Below are 23140 nucleotides of genomic sequence, written 5' to 3'. Positions count from 1 at the left end.
TAGTTTGAACATTTTTTGGCATTGCATTTCTTTGGGATTGGAATGAAAACAGCTTTTCCAGTTCTGTGACCACTGCTGAGTTTTCCAAATTTGCTGGCATATTGAGTGCAGCATTTTCACAGCATCATCATTTAGGACTTGAAATAGCTCAGCTGGAATTCCATCACTAGCTTTGTTCATAGTGATGCTTCCTAAGGCCCACTTGACTTTGTAGTCCAGAATGTCTGGCTCTAGGTGAGTAATCAAACCATTGTGGTTATCTGGGTCATTAAGATATTTTTTGTATAGTTCTTCTGTGTATTCTTACCACTTCTTCTTAATATCTTCTGCTTCTGTTAGATCTGTACTGTTTCTGTCCGCTATTGTGTCCATCTTCACATGAAATAATCCCTTGGTATCTCTGATTTTCTTGAGAGATCTCTAGTCTTTCCCATTTTATTGTTTTCTTCTATTTCTTTGCATTGATCACTTAGGAAGGCTTTCTTATCTCTCCTTACTATTCTTTGGAACTCTGCATTCAGATGGGTATATCTTTCCTTTTCTCCTTTGCCTTTCACTTCTCTTCCTTTCTCAGCTATTTGTAAGGTCTCCTCAGACAACCATTTTGCCTTTTTAGCATTTCTTTTTCCTGGGGATGGTTTTGATTACCACCTCCTGTACAATGTTTTGAACCTCCATCCATAGTTCTTCAGGCACTCTGTTGATCAGATCTAATCCCTTGAATCTGTTTGGCACTTTCACTGTATAATTGTAAGGGATTTGATTTAAGTCACACTTGAATGACTTCGTGGTTTTCTCTACTTTCTTCAGTTAAGTCTGCATTTTGCAATAAGGAGTTCATGATCTGAGCCACAGTAAACTCCCAGTCTTGTTTTTGCTAACTTATAGAGCTTCTTCATCTTCAACTGTAAAGAATATAATCAGTCTGATATCGGTATTGAACATCTGATGATGTTCATGTGTAAAGTTGTCTATTGTGTTGTTGCAAGAGGATGTTTGCTATGACCAATGTGTTCTTTTGGCAAAACTCTGTTAGCCTTTGCCCTGCTTCATTTTGTACTCCAAGGCCAAACTTGCCTTACTCCAGGTATCTCCTGACTTCCTACTTTTGCATTCCAGTCCACTATGATGAAAAAGACATTTTTTTTTTTTTTTTGGTGTTAGTTCTAGAAGGTCTTATAACCTTCTAGATCAGATCAGATCAGATCAGTCGCTCAGTCGTGTCCGACTCTTTGCGACCCCATAAATCGCAGCACGCCAGGCCTCCCTGTCCATACCAACTCCCGGAGTTCACTCAGACTCACGTCCATCGAGTCAATGATGCCATCCAGTCATCTCATCCTCTGTCGTCCCCTTCTCCTCTTGCCCCCAATCCCTCCCAGCATCAGAGTCTTTTCCAATGAGTCAACTCTTCGCATGAGGTGGCCAAAGTACTGGAGTTTCAGCTTTAGCATCATTCCTTCCAAAGAAATCCCAGGGCTGTTCTCCTTCAGAATGGACTGGTTGGATCTCCTTGCAGTCCAAGGGACTCTCAAGAGTCTTCTCCAACACCACAGTTCAAAAGCATCAATTCTTCGGTGCTCAGCCTTCTTCACAGTACAGCTCTCACATCCATACATGACCACAGGAAAAACCATAGCCTTGACTAGACGAACCTTTGTTGGCAACGTAATGTCTCTGCTTTTGAATATGCTATCTAGGTTGGTCATAACTTTCCTTCCAAGGAGTAAGCATCTTTTAATTTCATGGCTGCAGTCACCATCTGCAGTGATTTTGGAGCCCAAAAAATAAAGTCTGACACTGTTTCCACTGTTTCCCCATCTATTTCCCATGAAGGGGTGGTACTGGATGCCATGATCTTCATTTTCTGAATGTTGAGTTTTAAGCCCACTTTTTCACTCTCTACTTCCACTTTCATCAAGAGGCTTTTGAGTTCCTCTTCACTTTCTGCCATAAGGGTGGTGTCATCTGCATATCTGAGGTTATTGATATTTCTCCCGACAATCTTGATTCCAGCTTGTGTTTCTTCCAGTCCAGCATTTCTCCTGATGTACTCTGCATAGAAGTTAAATAAACAGGGTGACAATATACAGCCTTGACGAACTCCTTTTCCTATTTGGAACCAGTCTGTTGTTCCATGTCTAGTTCTAACTGTTGCTTCCTGACCTGCATACAGATTTCTCAAGAGGTCTCTTCATAGAACTGTTCAACTTCAGCTTCTTTGGCGTTAGTGGTTGGGCATAGACTTCGATTACTATGATATCAAATGGTTTACCTTAGAAATGAACCAAGATCATTCTTTCATTTTAAGACTGCAGAGACATTACTTTGCCAACAAAGGTCCGTCTAGTCAAAGCTATGGTTTTTCCAGTAGCAGTATGGATATGAGAGTTGGACTCTAAAGAAAGCTGAGCACCGAAGAATTGATGCTTTTGAACTGTGGTGTTGGAGAAGACTCTTGAGAGTCCTTTGGACTGCAAGGAGATACAACCAGTCCATCCTAAAGGAAATCAGTCCTGAATATTCATTGGAAAGACTGATGCTGAAGCTGTAACTCCAATACATTGGCCACCTGATGCGAAGAACTGACTCATTTGAAAAGACCCTGATGCCGGGAAAGATGGCTGGATGTCATCACCGACTTGATGGACATGAGTTTGAGTAAACTCTGGGAATTGGCGATAGACAGGGAGGCCTGGCATGCTGCAGTCCATAGTGTCATGGAGAGTTGTACACGACTGAGTGACTGAACTGAACTGAACTGCATTTTGGACTCTTGTTGACTATGAGGGCTACTCCATTTCTTCTATGGAATTCTTGCCCACAGTAATAGATATAATGGTGATCTGAATTAAATTTGCCAATTCCCATCCATTTTAGTTCACTGATTCCTAAAATGTCGGTGTTCACTCTTGCCATCTCCTTACATCTCATAACATTGTGAGATCTACATATAATGAATTTTAAATTGACATTTGTAATCGGCAGTATTGTAGCTTAATGGAACAATATTTCCTAACTGTATTTATTTTCTACCCAGGAAGCGACAAGACAATCATGCCCATGAGAACTCTAAACCATTCAGGTAAACATTATATTTTTTAACTTTCCCCAAAATATATTTTGTCATCCATATTATGAAGATTTTATAACTATTTTATTTAGATGCACTTTTCTGCCTTTTCCAAAGCTCTGTGACAATCTTTAATTCTTGCAGCCAGCCTTAGTCTAATCAATGTTTTTAAGCTATAAAATACACTTATATTTTATGTTAACATTATATATAATACATATAACATTTTATGTTAACATTGTATTATATACTTGTAAATTATATCATATTATACATTTAACAAATCTAAATAGAGAAATATGTAGTACACTTAGCATGTAAGTCATAAAACTTGGTTAGCAACAGCTCTAAATTTATTTTAATGAAGACTTTTAAAATTTTTATGATTTTATAAGTACATATCAAAAGTTTTCCTTTAAATGCTCTTATTTTATCAAGATTAAGGAGGGTTTAAAAGGGTGACCAAAAGTTAGGAGATTTATGCTTATATTAAATTTGTAATTAATAACCTTTAATTGTGGAATTAGTGTAACAGATATAAGAAGGATTTCTTGGAATAAACATATTTTCACTGTATCTAATTTCAGGCTGTATATTTAGGGTTGGTTTTAGTTTCTTACTTGATATCTGTTATTGACAATCTCTTTGTGTTTTATTCTGTTTTCTTTCAGACCATTTTGTCTTAGTGAAACTGACGGTTGAACTTTGCTCTAGTTGATGGGCAAAATTTCTCCTAGACTATTCATCATCCCAATTTCATCCTAGTTGAAAATATTCAAATGCCATAAGAAATCTTTATAGATTTGCACTTAGCTTTTGGATGGACATTTCTACAATGGAGAGAACTGTGTTATAGCCCCGGTCCAAGGACATTACCATCAAATGCCCACAGACTACGGGGTGGGTGTGGAAGGTTCTAAAGAGAAGGAGAACTCAGCAAGTTTGCAGACACCCTGGAACATGGAAGCAAGCAAGCTTTGAAAGGGACAGTTTGAAGACACTCCATGAGTCTGCACGGCTTTCAAGCAAACTAGCACTTGAGACCTTGTGTGACAAAATGGACACTGGGGACACAGCTCTAGGACAAAAAGCTACCTCAAGGTCTGGAGAAACTGATAAAGCATCAGGTAGATGGAGACAGGAACAATCGGCTGTTATTAAGATGAGCACTTTTGGCAGTCAAGAAGGACAGCGGCAACCACAAATTGATCCTGAGCATATCGGAAACACAGCATCAGCACAACTCTTTGGTTCTGGGAAACTGGCCTCACCTAGTGAAGTGGTCCAGCAAGTGACAGAGAAGCAATACCCACCACACCGTCCAAGTCCTTATTCATGCCAACATTCACTCTCTTTTCCTCAGCACTCATTGCCACAGGGGGTCATGCACAGCAACAAGCCACACCAGAGCCTCGAAGGCCCTCCGTGGCTTTTCCCTGGCCCTTTGCCATCTGTTGCCTCTGAGGACCTATTTTCCTTTCCTATACACAGCCACAGTGGTGGTTATCCTAGAAAAAAGATTTCAAATCTGAACCCTGCTTATAGCCAATACTCCCAGAAAAGTATCGAACAGTCCGAAGATGCTCACAAAAAAGAGCACAAACCCAAAAAGCCCGGCAAGTACATTTGCCCTTACTGCAGCAGGGCATGTGCCAAACCCAGCGTACTGAAAAAACACATCAGGTCCCATACCGGTGAGCGGCCATATCCATGTATACCTTGTGGTTTCTCTTTTAAGACGAAGAGCAATTTGTACAAGCACAGGAAGTCACATGCCCATGCAATTAAGGCAGGATTAGTCCCTTTCACAGAGTCAGCTGTATCAAAATTGGATCTAGAGGCCGGTTTTATTGATGTAGAAGCAGAAATACATTCGGACGGTGAACAGAGTACAGACACAGATGAGGAGAGTTCTTTGTTTGTCGAGGCTTCTGACAAAATGAGTCCTGGCCCACCCATTCCATTGGAAATGGCCAGCAGAGGTGGCTATCACGGGTCATTGGAAGAATCGCTGGGAGGTCCAATGAAGGTGCCGATTTTGATTATCCCCAAAAGCGGAATTCCTTTACCTAATGAAAGCTCTCAGTATATTGGCTCTGATATGTTACCAAATCCGACTTTAAGTACTAAGGCCGATGACTCTCACACAGTTAAACAGAAACTTGCACTAAGACTGTCAGAGAAAAAAGGACAAGATTCTGAGCCATCTCTGAACCTTCTGAGCCCGCACAGTAAAGGAAGCACTGACTCTGGTTACTTTTCCCGCTCAGAAAGTGCAGAACAGCAGATCAGCCCTCCAAACACAAACGCGAAGTCTTATGAAGAAATCATCTTTGGAAAATACTGTCGGCTTAGTCCGAGAAATACACTCAGTGTTACAACCACAAGTCAGGAGCGCGCCACGATGGGTAGGAAGGGCACCATGGACTCATTACCTCACGTCAACACCAGGCTAGATGTCAAGATGTTTGAAGATCCTGTTTCACAGCTGATCCCAAGCAAGGCGGAAATTGACCCCAGTCAGACAGGCATGCTAAAATCCACCAAATTCAACAGTGAGTCAAGACAATCCCAGACGATTCCATCGTCTATCAGGAATGAAGGAAAACTTTATCCAGCCAATTTCCAAGGCAGCAACCCAGTTCTCCTCGAAGCTCCAGTTGACTCTTCACCCCTTATTCGAAGCAACTCAATGCCAACTTCTTCAGCAACTAACTTAAGTCTTCCTCCTTCTTTGAGAGGAAGTCACTCATTTGATGAGCGGATGACTGGCTCGGATGATGTGTTCTACCCAGGAACAGTAGGCATACCACCTCAGCGCATGTTAAGGAGACAAGCGGCTTTTGAGCTGCCTTCAGTCCAGGAGGGGCACCTGGAAGGAGACCACCATGGCAGGATGTCCAAAAGCATCACAGGTCCATCTTTGAAGGAAAAGAAATTGATTCCTGGGGACAGGGTCGGCTATGACTATGACGTCTGCCGCAAACCCTATAAGAAGTGGGAGGACTCTGAGACGATGAAGCAAAGCTACAGGGATGCTTCCTGCATCAGCCCCTTAAAACATGGCGGGGAGTATTTCATGGATCCCTCGGCCCCATCCCAGGGCGTGCCAACCATGTTTGGAACCACTTGCGAAACTCGAAAACGCCGGAAAGAAAAGAGCGTGGGGGACGAGGAGGACACCCCCATGATCTGCAGCAGCACGCCCTTGGGCATCGCGACTGCAGATTACGAGTCCAAGCTGCAGATGCAGGAAGGCGCGAGGAGTGGGTTTGGCCTGGCTGGACAGGAAAACCCTTCTCATGGGCACTCTGAGCGCTTTGACCTGTGTCGACCCCCGCTGCAATCTGGGAGTCCCTCTCTCGGGTTGGAGGAGTCACCCTTGTCGGCTGATCCGGACAAGCAATCGGATGGAGCGGGCAGGAAGCCTCCTGGAAATGTGATTTCTGTGATTCAGCACACCAACTCGCTGAGCCGCCCCAATTCCTTCGAGCGGTCCGAGTCCGCTGAACTCGCGGCCAGCGCCCAGGAGAAAGCCTCATCACCCTCCGAGACGTGCGACAGCGAGATCTCCGAAGCCCCGGTGAGCCCGGAGTGGGCCCCGCCCGGGGAGGGCGCAGAGGGCACAGGGAAACCGTCCCCCGCGCCGCAAGTCCCGCCGCCGCCGCCGCCCTACCACGCGCCGCCCCGGCTGGTGCGCCAGCACAACATCCAGGTGCCGGAGATCCGTGTGACCGAGGAGCCGGACAAGCCGGAGAAAGAGAAGGAAACGCAGAGCAAAGAGCCAGAAAAGCCGGTGGAGGAGTTCCAGTGGCCCCAGAGAAGTGAGACCCTCTCCCAGCTCCCGGCCGAGAAGCTGCCGCCCAAAAAGAAGCGTCTGCGACTCGCGGACATGGAGCACTCCTCCGGGGAATCCAGCTTCGAGTCCACGGGCACCGGCCTCTCCCGCAGCCCCAGTCAAGAGAGTAACCTGTCCCACAGCTCCAGCTTCTCCATGTCTTTCGATCGAGAGGAGACCATGAAGCTTGTGGCTTCCAAGCCGGATGAGTTCGGAAAGCATTCGGAGTTCTTGACCGTCCCCGCCGGTTCCTACTCACTGTCAGTCCCCGGCCACCACCATCACCAAAAGGAGATGCGACGCTGCTCATCTGAGCAGATGCCTTGTCCTCACCCCACGGAGGTCCCAGAAATTCGGAGCAAGTCATTTGATTATGGGAACCTGTCCCACGCGCCCGCAGCCGGGGCGTCGGCCGCCTCTGCGCTGTCCCCATCCCGGGAGAGGAAGAAGTGCTTTCTGGTGCGCCAGGCGTCCTTCAGCGGCTCTCCCGAGATCTCCCAGGGGGAGGCCGGCGTGGATCTGGGTGTCAAGCAGGAGCAGCTGGAGCATCTACACGCCAGCCTCAGGTCCACGTGGCCCCACAACGCATGCTCCGTGCTCCCTCCCCTCCCGGCGGAGGACCCAGGGAAGCAAGTCGTGGGTCCCTGCCCCCAGCTGAGCTCAGGCCCCCTCCACCTGGCCCAGCAGCAGATCCTGCACCTGGATAGTCAGGAATCTCTGAGAAATCCCTTGATACAACCGACATCCTATATTGCAAGCAAGCACTTGTCTGAACAGTCACATTTGTTTCCCAATCAGGAGGCTCTCCCGTTTTCTCCAATCCAGAGCGCCTTGTTTCAGTTCCAGTATCCTACCGTCTGTATGGTTCACTTACCAGCCCAGCAGCCCCCCTGGTGGCAGGCGCACTTTCCCCATCCCCTTGCTCAGCACGCTCCGAAGAGCTATGGCAAGCCTTCTTTCCAGGCAGAAGTTCACCCCAGCTACCCCTTGGAGCCCTTGGCCGAACACACTGGAAAGAAATCCGCTGATTACGCACACACGAAAGATCAAACCTACCCAGGTGGTTATTCAGGAACATCAGGGCTACCCTCAAAGAACCTCCTTCCAAAGTTTCCCTCTGGGGAGAGCACCAAGTCAACGGATACTCCCTCTGAGCAGGTTCTTCAGGAAGATTTCGCCTCAGCGAGCGCTGGGCCCTTGCAGTCCTTGCCGGGAACGGTGGTTCCTGTTAGGATCCAGACGCACGTCCCATCCTATGGGAGTGTCATGTACACAAGCATTTCTCAGATGCTTGGGCAGAACAGCCCTGCCATTGTCATATGCAAAGTCGATGAGAATGTGACCCAAAGAACCCTGGTAACCAACGCGGCCATGCAAGGGATAGGATTTAACATCGCCCAGGTGTTGGGGCAGCATGCAGGCTTGGAAAAATACCCCATCTGGAAAGTACCTCAGACTTTACCCCTTGGCTTGGAGTCCTCAATCCCCTTATGTTTACCTTCCACCTCTGACAGCGTGGCCACCCTGGGAGGCAGCAAACGTATGCTTTCTCCAGCCAGCAGCTTAGAACTCTTCATGGAAACAAAGCAGCAGAAACGAGTCAAGGAAGAAAAGATGTATGGACAGATCGTGGAGGAGCTCAGCGCCGTGGAGCTGACCAACTCAGACATCAAGAAGGATCTCTCCCGCCCCCAGAAACCCCAGCTGGTTCGACAGGGCTGTGCTTCTGAGCCAAAGGATGGCTTGGCGTCAGGGTCATCTTCCTTCTCCTCACTGTCCCCCTCCTCATCTCAAGACCATCCCTCTTCCAGTGTGCCCTCAAGGGAGCCTGTCATGCCAGGCTCCCGAGCTTCCCCCCTGGGGCAGAAGTCATCCAGTGGGCAGTCAGAAAGCAAAGAGTCCTCAGATGAGTTGGACATTGATGAGACAGCCTCTGATATGAGCATGAGCCCTCAGACCTCCTCCTTACCACCTGGGGACAGTCAGCTCGAAGAGCAAGGAAAGGGCCAGAAGCTGCCTGCTGGTGTGCTGGTCCACAGGGCCTCAGGCCCAAGTGGGAAAGTGGCGAATTCAACTCTTCTTTTCACGGACATGGTAGATTTCCAGCAGATTCTTCAGTTCCCCAGTCTGCGGACAACAACAACTGTGAGTTGGTGCTTCTTGAATTATACAAAACCCAATTATGTGCAGCAGGCCACCTTCAAATCCTCGGTTTATGCTTCATGGTGCATTAGTTCCTGTAACCCAAACCCATCCGGATTGAACACCAAGACCACACTGGCTCTTCTGAGGTCCAAGCAAAAAATCACTGCAGAAATTTATACTCTGGCTGCGATGCACCGGCCTGGAACTGGCAAACTGACATCGTCAAGTGCTTGGAAGCAGTTTGCTCAGGTAACAAACTTTGTTTCTGAAAGTGTTCTGTGTTGTGGATTTGATTGCTGAGCAGAATAACGTAGTAAAGAATGTACGACCAAAAAGATACAAGTAAAGTGAAGGCCAAGGTGGGCAGAATCCTCCGTAGACAGGCCTTAACCACTGACGTGAACTTAGTTATGAGGGTCTTAGGACTGTCCCAAGCACAAAGCATCTCTCCGGCTAGGTGCTGTGAAATCCCACCTCAGGGGCTAATTCCTTAGAGTTCCTCCCCCTTCCAAACGACCTGGGTTAGTGACCTAGGAAATCAACTTTTTGGTGATGTGAGGAATTCAGGAAATTGTGAAATGAGGACATAGAACAAGGAGTGAGCACTAGAGAGGAAAGATCGGGAAGGTGTCAGTTACAAATTGGTGCTTGCCAAGGGCATTTACCATCTGCCTCTGCGGAGATTGCATCTGAACCTGTGCTTCTGTAGCTGTTGACCTTCGACATGCCCTGAAGGGTATTCAGGGTAGAGAGTGAAGCACTCTATACTCCAGGGAAACTGGTGGAACAGGTCTTTACATAGTTAGATATTTTTCAGGAACTGATTCCATGATTCCAGTCCTTATTGTTCAGTCACTCAGTTGTGTCCAATTCTCTGCAACTCCATGGACTGTAGCACACCAGGCTTCCCTGACCTTCACTATCTCCTGGAGTTTGCTTAAACTTGTCCATTGACTCAGTGATGCTATCCAACCGTCTCATCCTCTGTCGCCCCCTTCTCCGGCCTTCAATCTTTCCTGGTATCAGGGTCTTTGCCAATGAGTAGTTTCCAATCCTTGCATCTCCTCATTTCTAGAAAAGTACTAAATCCCTTCATAGTGACATCAGCTCCTCGTGACTGGCAGAAAACCTTTTGTAAGAAGAGTGTTTGATGGCACTGAACTCCCCCTTCACCAAAATCTCATATATTGACCTTCCCCCACTACCACTGGGGCTTCCCTGGTGTCTCAGGCAGTAAAGAATCACCTGCAATGCAGGAGACCCGGGTTTGATCCCTGGGCCAAAGATCCCCTGGAGAAGGGAATGGCAACCCACTCCTATATTCTTGCCTGGAGAATGCCATGGACAAAGAGGCCTGGTGGGCTACAGTCCATGGGTTCACAAAGAGTTGGACACAACTGAGCAACTAACACACACATACACTAACTCTTTGGAGCAGTTTCTCAGGGCTATCTAAAGTGCTGTCTCCCAGGTTGCAGTTCTCAGTCAGTCAGTCAGTTCAGTTGCTCAGTCGTGTCTGACTCTCTGTCACCCCATGAATCGCAGCATGCCAGGCCTCCCTGTCGATCACCAAGTCCCGGAGTTCACTCAGACTCATGTCCATCGAGTCAGTGATGCCATCCAGCCATCTCATTCTCTGTCTTCCCCTTCTCCTTCTGCCCTCAATCCCTCCCAGCATCAGAATCGTTTCCAACGAGTCAACTCTTTCTCATTTTGCCTCAAATTAAACTCAACTCACAACTCTCATGTTATGCATCTTTTTTCAGTCAACAAAGGAGACTGCAGGATGTCAGAACTGAACTCTGCAAACTTCTGGGGAAGGAGTTGTTCCCATTGACTATACTTTTTACTATAATTTATTTTATATTTATAATACATATTTTTTTCTCTCAACTCATTTTTCCAAGGATTAGTGGGTTTACTTCTGCATGAACAATTATTGCCTTACATGTAAAATTATAAAAATATTAATAAGGGCAATTTTGGAATTTATGCTAATAAAAAAGTAAATGGAGGATTTATAAATATAAAATCTATAAAATATACAGTATATTTCAGTTACCATTTCTTTTTAATAACTTTTGAGAATATTTTTGAAATGCATAGAGATTGCTTGACTTGCTACTTCCAAAATACAGCACTTGTTTTTAACATTCTTATTAGTGTTGCACAGTATATGTGCTAATGGGGTCTTGTTTTTAAAAGAATGTTGAATTTATTCTGTAGAAACTGTCATTCTTTTTTGATTTTATCCCCCTTGTCCCTTCTTTTATGTAGCCACCCTATGGCCTTTTAGTATGGAATTTAGGTTAATTTTCAGAGACCATGAAAGAGTGGAATATGTGGGCTTCCTCTCTGTTTTAGGGAATGCATACAAAATGATTCTCTCTTTTTCCTGCAGATGAAACCTGATGCGACCTTTTTATTTGGCAGCAAACTAGAAAGGAAACTAGTGGGAAGTATCCTAAAGGAAAGAGGGAAAGGAGATATTCATGGAGATAAGGATATTGGATCCAAGCAAACTGAGCCTATTCGAATTAAAATCTTTGAAGGAGGGTAAGGAAACATAAGTGCAAATGTCAACTATTCTATTAGACATCAGAGTTAATGGTCCTGAGTGTCTGTGTGGAAAATATCATATCTCCTCTGGTCTGAAGCATAAAGCAAATTCTTTTTCTATACACATTTCTGAAGTCTGTTTGGTAACAGATAATGAGTTTATGCCCATGCTTTCATGACTTGCTTTTAATAAAAATGTCTTATTGTATATGGTTTAAACCTCTGCCTTAAATTTTCATACCTCTAATTTAAATTGCTGGACTTTTGATGTCATCTAAGTTTGTTCATTCTTTAGTATTATTTTTACAAGCACTTGTGTTACTAATGGACATATTTTTATTTTGCATTGCAAAAATGAAATCTTGCACACTCGTGTGCACTTGGAATCTAGTTGGTTTTATTGCTTTTATTATTACCTGAACTCCAGATGTATGGGATTTCACCAGTTCCTGCACTTCCCTCTTTCTCTTCCAGGACCCAAGCCAGAGCACCGTCTTGCTTTTAGTTGTCATGTTTCCCCAGCCTCCTCTGATCTGTGATAGTTTCTCTGTCTTTAGGAATTTCTTTTTAAGAATTCTGAGTTGCAGAAACTCAAATGATAAGGTTCAATGACTTTGTTATCTAGCTAGTTAAGAAAAATTACACATGTGTGTAATGTGAAGTTTTAGATTTGGATAGAAAAGTATCTTCAATCCAGTCACATTGGAGAAAAAGCCCAGATATTTGCTTTAAAATTTTAAAAATTTAAAGGACATCAACCACATTTGGGGATTGTGATGTAATTACCTTATCTCTACAACAGATCTAATTTACAACTTGCCATGAGCATGAATTTATTCTAATTATATTTAAAGGACAAAGTAATGTTATCTGTTTGACTCTAAATTGTTAGTTCAGTTCAGTCCCTCAGTCGTGTCTGACTCTCTGCGATCCCATGAATCACAGCACACCAGGCCTCCGGGCCATCACCAACTCCCGGAGTTCACTCAAACTCATGTCCATCGAGTCGGTGATGCCATCCAGCCATCTCATCCTCTGTCATCCCCTTCTGCTCCTGCCCCCCAATCCCTCCCAGTATCAGAGTCTTTTCCAATGAGGCAACTCTTCGCATGAGGTGGCCAAAGTACTGGAGTTTCAGCTTTAGCATCATTCCTTCCAAAGAAATCCCAGGGCTGTTCTCCTTCAGAATGGACTGGTTGGATCTCCTTGCAGTCCATGGGACTCTCAAGAGTCTTCTCCAACACCACAGTTCAAAAGCATCGATTCTTTGGCACTCAGCTTTCTTCACAGCCCAACTCTCACACCCATACATGACCACTGGAAAAACCATAGCCTTGACTAGACGGACCTTTGTTGGCAAAGTAATGTCTCTGCTTTTGCATATGCTATCTAGGTTGGTCATAACTTTCCTTCCAAGGAGTAAGCGTCTTTTAATTTCATGGCTGCAGTCACCATCTGTAGTGATTTTGAAGCCCAAAAAATAAAGTCTGACACTGTTTCCACTGTTTCCCCATCTATTTCCCATGAAGTGATGGGACCGGATGCCATGATGTTCATTTTCTGAATGTTGAGCTTTAAGCCAACTTTTTCACTCTCCTCTTTCACTTTCACCAAGAGGCTTTTGAGTTCCTCTTCGCTTTCTGCCATAAGGGTGGTGTCATCTGCATATATGAGGCTATTGATATTTCTCCCGGAAATCTTGATTCCAGCTTGTGCTTCTTCCAGCCCAGTGTTTCTCATGATGTACTCTGCATATAAGTTAAATAAGCAGGAGGACAATATACAGCCTTGACGAACTCCTTTTCCTATTTGAAACCAGTCTGTTGTTCCATGTCCAGTTCTAACTGTTTCTTCCTGACCTGCATATAGGTTTCTCAAGAGGCCGGTCAGGTGGTCTGGTATTCCCATCTTTTTCAGAATTTTCCACATTTTTTGTGATCCACACAATCAAAGGCTTTGGCATAGTCAATAAAACAGAAATAGATGTTTTTCTGGAACTCTCTTGCTTTTTCCACGATCCAGCAAATGTTGGCAATTTGATCTCTGGTTCCTCTGCCTTTTCTAAAACCAGCTTGAACATCTGGAAGTTCACGGTTCACATATTGCTGAAGCCTGGCTTGGAGAATTTTGAGAATTACTTTACTAGCGTGTGAGATGAGTGCAATTGTGCTGTAGTTTGAGCATTCTTTGGCATTGCCTTTCTTTGGGATCATTATGAAAACTGACCTTTTCCAGTCCTGTGGCCACTGCTGAGTTTTCCAAATTTGCTGGCATATTGAGTGCAGCACTTTCACAGCATCATCTTTCAGGATTTGAAATAGCTCAACTGGAATTCCATCACCTCCACTAGCTTTGAAGGCCCACTTGACTTCACATTCCAGGATGTCTGGCTCTAGGTCAGTGATCACACCATCGTGATTATCTTGGTCATGAAGGTCTTTTTTGTACAGTTCTTCTGTGTATTCTTGCCACCTCTTCTTAATATCTTTTGCTTCTGTTAGGTCCCTACCATTTCTGTCCTTTATCGAGCCCATCTTTGCATGAAATGTTCCCTTGGTATCTCTAATTTTCTTGAAGAGATCTCTAGTCTTTCCTATTCTGTTGTTTTCCTCTATTTCTTTGCATTGATCACTGAGGAAGGCTTTCTTATCTCTCCTTGCTATTCTTTGGAACTCTGCATTCAGATGCTTATACCTTTCCTTTTATCCTTTGCTTTTCTCTTCTCTTCTTTTCACAGCTATTTGTAAGGCCTCCCCAGACAGCCATTTTGCTTTCTTGCATTTCTTTTCCATGGGGATGGTCTTGATCCCTGTCTCCTGTACAGTGTCACAAACCTCTCTCCATAGCTCATCAGGCACTCTATCTATCAGATCTAGGCCCTTAAATCTATTTCTCACTTCCACTGTATAATCATAAGGAATTTGATTTAGGTCATACCTGAATGGTCTAGTGGTTTTCCCTACTTTCTTCAATTTCAGTCTGAATTTGGCAATAAGGAGTTCATGATCTGAGCCACAGTCAGCTCCCGGTCTTGTTTTTGCTGACTGTATAGAGCTTCTCCATCTTTGGCTGTAAAGAATATGATCAGTCTGATTTCGGTGTTGACCATGTGGTGATGTCCATGTGTAGAGTCTTCTCTTGTGTTGTTGGAAGAGGGTGTTTGCTATGACCAGTGCATTTTCTTGGCAAAACTCTATTAGCCTCTGCCCTGCTTCATTCTGTACTCCAAGACCAAATTTGCCTGTTACCCCAGGTGTTTCTTGACTTCCTACTTTTGCATTCCAGTCCCCTATAATGAAAAGGACATCTTTTTTGGGTGTTAGTTCTAAAAGGTCTTGTAGGTCTTCATAGAACCGTTCAACTTCAGCTTCTTCAGTGTTACTGGTTGGGGCATAGACTTGGATTACTGTGATATTGAATGGTTTGCCTTGGAAACGAACAGAGATCATTCTGTCATTTTTGAGATTGCATCCAAGTACTGCATTTTGGACTTTTTTGTTGACCATGATGGCTGCTCCATTTCTTCTAAGGGATTCCTGCCCGCAGTAGTAGATACAATGGTCATCTGAGTTAAATTCACCCATTTCAGTCCATTTTAGTTTGCTGATTCCTAGAATGTCGATGTTCACTCTTGCCATCTCCTGTTTGACCACTTCCAATTTACCTTGATTCATGGACCTGACATTCCAGGTTCCTATGCAATATTGCTCTTTACAGCATCGGACCTTGCTTCTATCACCAGTCACATCCACAACTGGGTATTCTTTTTGCTTTGGTTCCATCCTTTCATTCTTTCTGGAGTTATTTCTCCACTGATCTCCAGTAGCATATTGGGCACCTACTGACCTGGGGAGTTTCTCTTTCAGTGTCCTATCATTTTGCCTTTTCATAGTGTTCATGGGGTTCTCAAGGCAAGAATACTGAAGTGGTTTGCCATTCCCTTCTCCAGTGGACCACATTCTGTCAGACCTCTCCACCATGACCTGCCTGTCTTGGGTTGCCCCATGGGCATGGCTTAGTTTCATTGAGTTAGACAAGGCTGTGGTCCTAGTGTGATTAGATTGACTAGTTTTCTGTGATTATGGTTTCAGTGTGTTTGCCCTCTGATGCCCTCTCATAAACCCTACCATTTATTTGGGTTTCTCTTACCTTGGACGTAGGGTATCTGTTCACGGCTGCTCCTTACCTTGGATGAGGGGCATCTCCTCATAGCCGCCCCTCCTGACCTTCAACGTGGAGTAGCTCCTCTCAGCCCTCCTGCACCTGCACAGCCGCAGCTCCTTGGACTTGGGGTTGCTCCTCTTGGCCGCCACCCCTGACCTCAGGCATGGGGTAGCCCCTCTTGGCCGCTCCTGCGTGGTTGCAGCCTGGCGCTCTCAGCCGCTGCCCCTGACCTCGGGTGTGGGGTAGCTCCTCTCGGCCATGCTTCTGCATGGTCCGTCGCAGCCGGCCTTGGTAATACAAGATATCAGTTTCTCACATAGATTTACCATTCGGAGATAGATTATGGAAGCTGGTTCCCTCAGAGGGTTGGCCCCCTTTGGGTGGATGCCTGAGTAATGTCACCACTGAAGCCACAATTGTTTGTCGTCATGAAGCTTGTCTCAGTATTGTTGGGACATTCCTCATCTTTTAACACAAACAAGAGAAACAGAGACAATATCTTTCCTCAGAGACCAAGAAGTTCCTGTGACTGAGTCAACCCTTGTGTCTAGCAGTCTTCTTCAGAGCAGTGCACTTGTGCTAGATAAGCGAGACCTTCACAGGTCTGCGTGCTTTGGGGAGCTCCTCTCCACTAACAAAAGATGCAAATGAAAAGCATATGTAACATTTTATTACTGTGTTTTGATGATCCAAAAGGACTGTGCCAATATTTCATTTCCTCTTCCTTTCATTGTCTCTTTATGGGCTATATATCTCATTCATTCCTTAATCTGTGATCCAACTTCTGCCTGGTGGTGACCAGTTGTTTATTCCAAGAAATGTGTTAAAACCTCTTATTTTGCCATTGCAAAGTGATAACTTCCAAAAAAAAAATTACTGACCAAATTTGTAAGTGTATATGTTTCCTGTATTGTCTAATACATAGACCTAATAATTTCATTGCTGTTGTTGTTTAGTTGCTAAGTCATGTCCAGCTCTTTGTGACCCCATGGACTGTAGCCCACCAGGCACCTCTGTCCATGGGATTTCTTAGGCAAGGATACTAGAGTAGGTTGCCATATTTTTTCAAAAATCCATTAATTCTTGTATCAAGTAGATTTATGGGTCTGTAAAACTTTTGAAGGGTAAATATTTTATTTGTACAGATTTTTCTAATACATTTATATTTTATACAGAACTTAATTTTCATTCTGGAAGCAAGTTAATCAGCTAAGGAATTTAAAATAGTATTATTTGAAAATAAAATGCATTTTCCATCAAGTACAATGATGCACCACAGAAAGCTTGAAGTACCTTTCCCTGAAGAAGAATTGCTGTCTATGAAATTATTTGTTTTATTGTGTAGTCCTTAGGTAGTTTCATCCAGTTTGGGGCAGAGAATATTGGTATTAAAAGGTGACATATTGTGCAACTTTAGGTTCCTTTCTGCTTTATCACAAAAGACAATGAGATAAAAGATAAATTTCAAATTAGTTTTGAAGAAAAAGTTGACTTTGAAAATTCTTTGTAAACGGGGAAAGATTTAAAGGACTAAAAAGTACATAAAATTGACTATTCATATTTTTGACTACTTAATTCTCACCTGGATTGATACTGACTGAAAAATAGATAATGTTAAGATCAAATAGTATCCATAGCAGAGCTGATAGGATGGATTTTCTATCTTAAAAATCCTTCAGTGGTTTGGACGAATAGAAGTGAATTTTATTTCTGATAATGGATTAGCTGGAACAAAATAGAGAAGTTTGCAATGCTCTTAGAATATTTAAAAACAAACAAACAAAAAACTAAATCTAAGGCCTTTAAGTCAGCCCACACTGAGTTAGGGTGTTTGTAGGTCACTCTACCTTTGGAAGTTATAAAAAGAATCCTCAAAAGAAATATCTTTGGCAGTAGACCCATAATTCTAGCCTGAGATTTAAGAGATAATTGTGTTCACTGAGTTATTCAGTAGAATGCTGCTATACGCTATGATGGGTCATCTTTCCTTAAATTCTGAAAAAAATGTGACCAATGGTGATCACTGGGTAGGTTTCTTCCAAGGATTATTGCAGTGAATACCTAAGACTTTGTTCATCTTACTGATTTAATTAAATTGGATGACCTCAGACATCCTTTCAAACCTCTCTATAAACCCTTCCAGAAACAAAGGCAAATTTGATTGAAAAATAGAATCTCTAGTTTTCATTATGTAACAGTACCTTCCAGAAGCCACTTGAAATTTAGACTTCACTTCAGTACAGAATTACGGTCCTTGGGAAGAACAGATCAAATCTGCAGGCAACAGTTGGTGAGCTCAGCTCAGCCTGTGTAAGCTAGAAATTTCTGACTCTCGTGCCAGGATTGTAAAAATAGAGTAGAAACTTGCAGTGAAGAATTCTATAATCAGTTATATTTATTCTAGCAATTTAGAGGAGTATATGTGTTGTGAATGCACATCTTAGATGATGTAATGTTAACAAGTGATATGTGATGGTTTAAGTATGCTAGTATAACTTTTTGGATGTTTCTTGGTATCCAAATCTGGAAGCAGTAAGGCGCACAGTGCTGCAACTCTTTGCGGCTTATATAAGCCCATTTGAACTTCTATACAGAGTCCATATAGGCACATTTCATGGAAGAGCCAACTCCATTTTGAACTCCACATAGAAAAAAATTCCCTTTTGTTTACAATGCCTAATCTGTTACCAAGTTCTTTCAAGTACTGCGTAGATTTCACTGGCTCTGTAGAAATAAAGTTGAATAATTGTAAAAGACCCATCTAAAATTTTGTCTTGCAAGTGATTAGCTTTTGATTTTATATATAACATGTATTTGGAAACATGTTAGTATTTGGAATCATGTAAAGTATTTGGAAACACACTGGATTTTCCCTCTTTTAACAGATATAAATCAAATGAAGATTATGTATATGTCAGAGGACGTGGACGTGGAAAGTACATTTGTGAAGAATGTGGGATTCGCTGTAAGAAACCGAGCATGCTCAAAAAGCATATCCGCACGCATACTGATGTCCGGCCTTATGTATGCAAGTTATGTAACTTCGCCTTCAAAACAAAAGGTACAGGTCTGATTTTTTTTTTTTTTTTAAAGAGGGAAAACTTTTTTTTACTGGCGGTTCCAGATTCTGAATACCGTTTTGTAACTGTCATAGACAATTAGGTGGTTTTCTTTGTGAAACTGTGACACTCATGAAATGTGTTTTCTTTCTGTAAGTGGTCTGAGGATGTATGAGACAATGAGGCTCCTTTTATGACTGAAGTAAGAGCTATAGACTTAGGTCCAGGCTAGTAGTCTCGAAGGAAGTGGCTAAGAATTGCCTGCATAGCTATTACTTCTTGTTGGAAATGTTATGTGGTCTAGAGAATCTTTGCACCAGTATTGAAATTCTGCAGGGAGACAACCCATTTCGGGGCATTAGAAAAGCAAGGCAGCAGCTGGGAAGAAAACATGTGCCCATGGTCAGTTTCAAGATTATTAATAATGTAGAGACCCACAGAGTCCCGGGTGGGCCTCTCCATCCACACTTGCATTAATTATGTATAGAAATTTGATCGCTTGTGTTCTGTGTATTTATGAGCTCAGAGACAATTTCTTACTCTCGGGCCACAGCTATTAATCTCATAAAACTAAGACTTGCCTTGAAATGATATTCTGTCTTTAAAAAATAAGTCTGTTTTTAACAGATAGTCTTACCTGAAAATATTTTATACAAAAATGTTGCTTCAGTTATATTTCTATCATTTTGTAAAATTATGAAAATATTCATAAACTCAGTGTTTTCAGAATACAAATAGTTGTGGAATAGAGATGATTTGACTTCTATAGAAGTATATTTTACTACTTACTGTCAAAGTATGCAGGAGACATGGGTTCAATCCCCAGATCGGGAAGATCCCTGGAGGAGGAAATGGTATCCCACTTTAGTATTCTTGCCAGGAAAATCCCATGGACAGAGAAGCCTGGTGGGCTACAGTCCATGGGGTCGCAGAGCCAGACATGACTGAGTATACACACACTCATGCACACACGTAGAAGTACTAATGGAACCCTATAGACACCCCGCCACTAACCTTACACAAACATTTTCTGATGTTTTAACTTTAATTTGCATACTAATTAATCTGCTCCACTACCCATCAAGAAAAATAAATATCAAGTAAAACTATCTTTGGTAGGGAAATGTGTACCTACTTTCTTTTATACCCCAAATCCTAAATTGTCTTTATTGGTTTGTCAGAAATGTAAATGTGTTGCCTCTGAGCATATCTGTTTTTTCTTTATTAAAAAGATATTTATATTATAATTATGCCTCTTTGAAGCCACAAAAAGGGGGAGGGAATGTTCATTTGCATTTCAAAGGAGATAAATATGAGGTCCTTTAAACACCATCCACTTTTGCACAATCAAGCCTTTTATGTAGAACTTCAGTAAGAGACTCCCTAGGACATAAAAATATATAAACTTTGGTTTTAAGAAATAAAGCTGATCCACCGGTCATTACAACTGATATTTCCTGGCCGTGTGAGTTGACTGGGTATAGCCTCCTGAAACTGTACCTGAGGAAATGTCACATGGCTAGATATTTCTATCATGCTATATTTGGCTCTGAGCTATTGTCTTGGAGTTTTAGCAGAAAATAATTTATTCTTGATAATTATCGGAGTTTCCTTGTCACCCTTTGGAAAAATACAAATGTCTTAGGATCTTGAAAAGAGCAAATCATCCTGGGAAACCCCTTGCCGATGTTCACTTCCAGCCAACTGCCTCTTGTCATATCATCTGAGTACAGAATCAGAGTGCTCTTTCAGGACTGGTACCTCCTCTTTGCCTGTGTCACTTCTCCAGACACCCTTTCCTGCCATTTTGCTGCTTTCTCTTTGCTCTAATTCTTCAGACGTTCAAGACTTCAATAAGCTAAAGTCAGGGCAGGGTCATTTCTGAGCCAGATTTCTAACTATAAACCTACCCTGAGGATGAGAGCCCAAAGCCTGAGTGCTTACTTGAAACAGGAAGAAAGAAAAATATAAGAGAAGAAACACATATGAAGATCTAAATAAACTATCTGGACTTAACTAACTTCCACATCTATCCACATACACAGATTATTTGCACCCTTACAGAAGCAGATGATTTCTATTAATTTACAGATTTTTAAATTCTTGATAATCATGTGCTGTGCTTAGTCGTGTCCAACTCTTTGTGACCCCATGGACTGTAGCCCACCAGACTCTTTTGTCCATGGCGATTCTCCAAGCAAGAATACTGGAGTGGGGTGCCATGCCCTCCTCCGGGGGATCTTCCCAACCCAGGTCTTCCTCATTACAGGTGGAGTCTTTACCATCTGAGCCACCAGGGAAGCCCAAGAATACTGGAGTGGGTAACCTATCCCTTCTCCAGGAGAACCTCCCTACCCAGGAATCGAATCAGGTTCTCCTCCATTGCAAGTGGATTCTTAACCAGCTGAACTACCACGGAAACTCATGATAATTTGTCCATAAGAATTTTTGAGATCTTTAGAAAAATTAGAGGCATAATTTTTTGGTATGTAAGAGCAATATGGGCCAAGAAATATTTCCATGTTTGGAGTTACAAAAATAGTACATTAAATTTGTAGGTATATAAGCAATAAGCCACATGTTAAGGATTCCTTGGTGGCTCAGATGGTAAAGAGTTTGCCTAAAATGCAGGAGACCCGAGTTCAATCCCTGGGGTCAGGAAAATTCCCTGGAGAAGGAAATGGCGACCCACTCCAGTATTCTTGCCTGGAAAAACCCATGGACAGAGGAGCCTGGGGGGCTACAGTCCATAGGGTCGCAAAGAGTCAGACACAACTAAGTGACTTCACTTCCCCTAATTAAAAAATAAAGTAATATAAACAAAATAATAAACAACCATGCCCCAGTTTAGAGTTGTGGCTCATGTATTACATTAATAGTAAGCCAAAAACTCCTGCAAGAAGAACAAACTATTTTAGCAGGCTGGAGTTTCTGCCTGGATTCAGTGAGCCTACTCTTAAAGCATTTGCTGCTCTGTGACTAAAGCAGTGTCAAAGAACAAAGATAACAGGGCCCTTATAGCTGAATTAGTTCCTGAATTTCTTTTGATTAGTTATATATATGATGTGGAATGGGCTTTCCGTGTAGCTCAGCTGGTAAAGAATCTGCCTGTAATGCAGGAGACCCCAGTTTGATTCCTGGGTCAGGAAGTTCCCCTGGAGAGGGGATAGGCTACACACTCCAGTATTTTGGGGGCTTCCCTGGTGGCTCAGATTGTAAAGAATTCCCCTGCAATGTGGAAGACCTGGGTTCAATCCCTGGTTTGGGAAGATCCCCTGGAGGAGAACATGGCAACCCACTCCAGTATTTTTGCCTGGGAAATCTCGTGGACAGAGGAGCTTGAAGGGCTGCAATTCATGGGGTTGCAAAGAGTTGAACACAATTTAGCGACTGAACATGCACACATAGAAACACACATACATACGTAATTAGGTACATGTATAATTATACAATCAGCCCTCCTTATCTATGAACTCTGAACCTACAGATACAGAGGGCATTATACTATACCATTTATACTATACATAAGGGACAGTTATATATAACTATCGGAGAAGGCAATGGCACCCGACTCCAGTACTCTTGCTTGGAAAATCCCATGGATGGAGGAGCCTGGTAGGCTGTAGTCCATGGGGTCGCTAAGACTCGGACACGACTGAGCAACTTCCCTTTCACTTTTCACTTTCGTGCATTGGAGAAGGAAATGGCAACCCACTCCAGTGTTCTTGCCTGGAGAATCCCAGGGACAGGGTAGCCCGGTGGGCTTCCATCCATGGGGTCGCACAGAGTGGGACATGACTGAAGCGACTTAGCAGCAGCAGCATATATAAGTATCTGTGTATGGAAGATGCAAGAGTTTGGGCTTGTGCTGTGTCGCTTCAGTCGTGTTTGGACTGTAGCCAAACCCAATGGACTGTAGCCCACCAGGCTCCTCTGTTCATGGGATCTTCCAGGCAAAAATATTGGTGTGGGTTGCCATTTCCTACTCCAGGGGATCTTTCCCACTCAGGGATCAAACCCGAGTCTGTTATGGCTCCTGCATTGGCAGGCATGTTCTTTATCACTAGCAACCTGGGAAGCTGTATCACCATCATAATACATTCTTTGTTCTTAGAACAGTGGGAGTTTCAAGGTAAATAAGAAAGGAATTTTGCTGCTCTGGAACTTTAGAAGTTGCTGTCATAAACCTGTTGATATATGTCAGATAGATAGAAGCTAAATACTAAGATTAATGTTACCAATAAGTAGTTAGCTAAATATTTGTTTGGATCTTTGAATTTATTTACAGGATTGGCCCCAACA

General features: G+C 43.1%; 1 protein-coding gene across 9 annotated transcripts in view; it reads left to right on the top strand.

The window, feature by feature from the left end:
- HIVEP2 (HIVEP zinc finger 2) overlaps positions 1–23140 on the top strand; it is a 218688-nt gene that overhangs the window by 184078 nt on the left and 11470 nt on the right. For all 9 annotated transcript variants that reach the window (XM_024997038.2, XM_059889915.1, XM_024997037.2 and 6 more), the window contains 4 exons: positions 3041–3085; positions 3745–9305; positions 11458–11612; positions 18665–18840. In XM_024997038.2, coding sequence (XP_024852806.1) covers positions 4131–9305; positions 11458–11612; positions 18665–18840 — 5506 coding nt within the window. In that variant the 5' untranslated portion in view covers positions 3041–3085; positions 3745–4130. The remainder of the gene's footprint in view (positions 1–3040; positions 3086–3744; positions 9306–11457; positions 11613–18664; positions 18841–23140) is intronic.

Source organism: Bos taurus, chromosome 9, assembly GCF_002263795.3.
Source record: "Bos taurus isolate L1 Dominette 01449 registration number 42190680 breed Hereford chromosome 9, ARS-UCD2.0, whole genome shotgun sequence".
Lineage (NCBI taxonomy): Eukaryota > Metazoa > Chordata > Mammalia > Artiodactyla > Bovidae > Bos > Bos taurus.
Note: the sequence above shows the minus strand (reverse complement) of the source record. Positions and strands in the feature narration are given on the sequence as shown.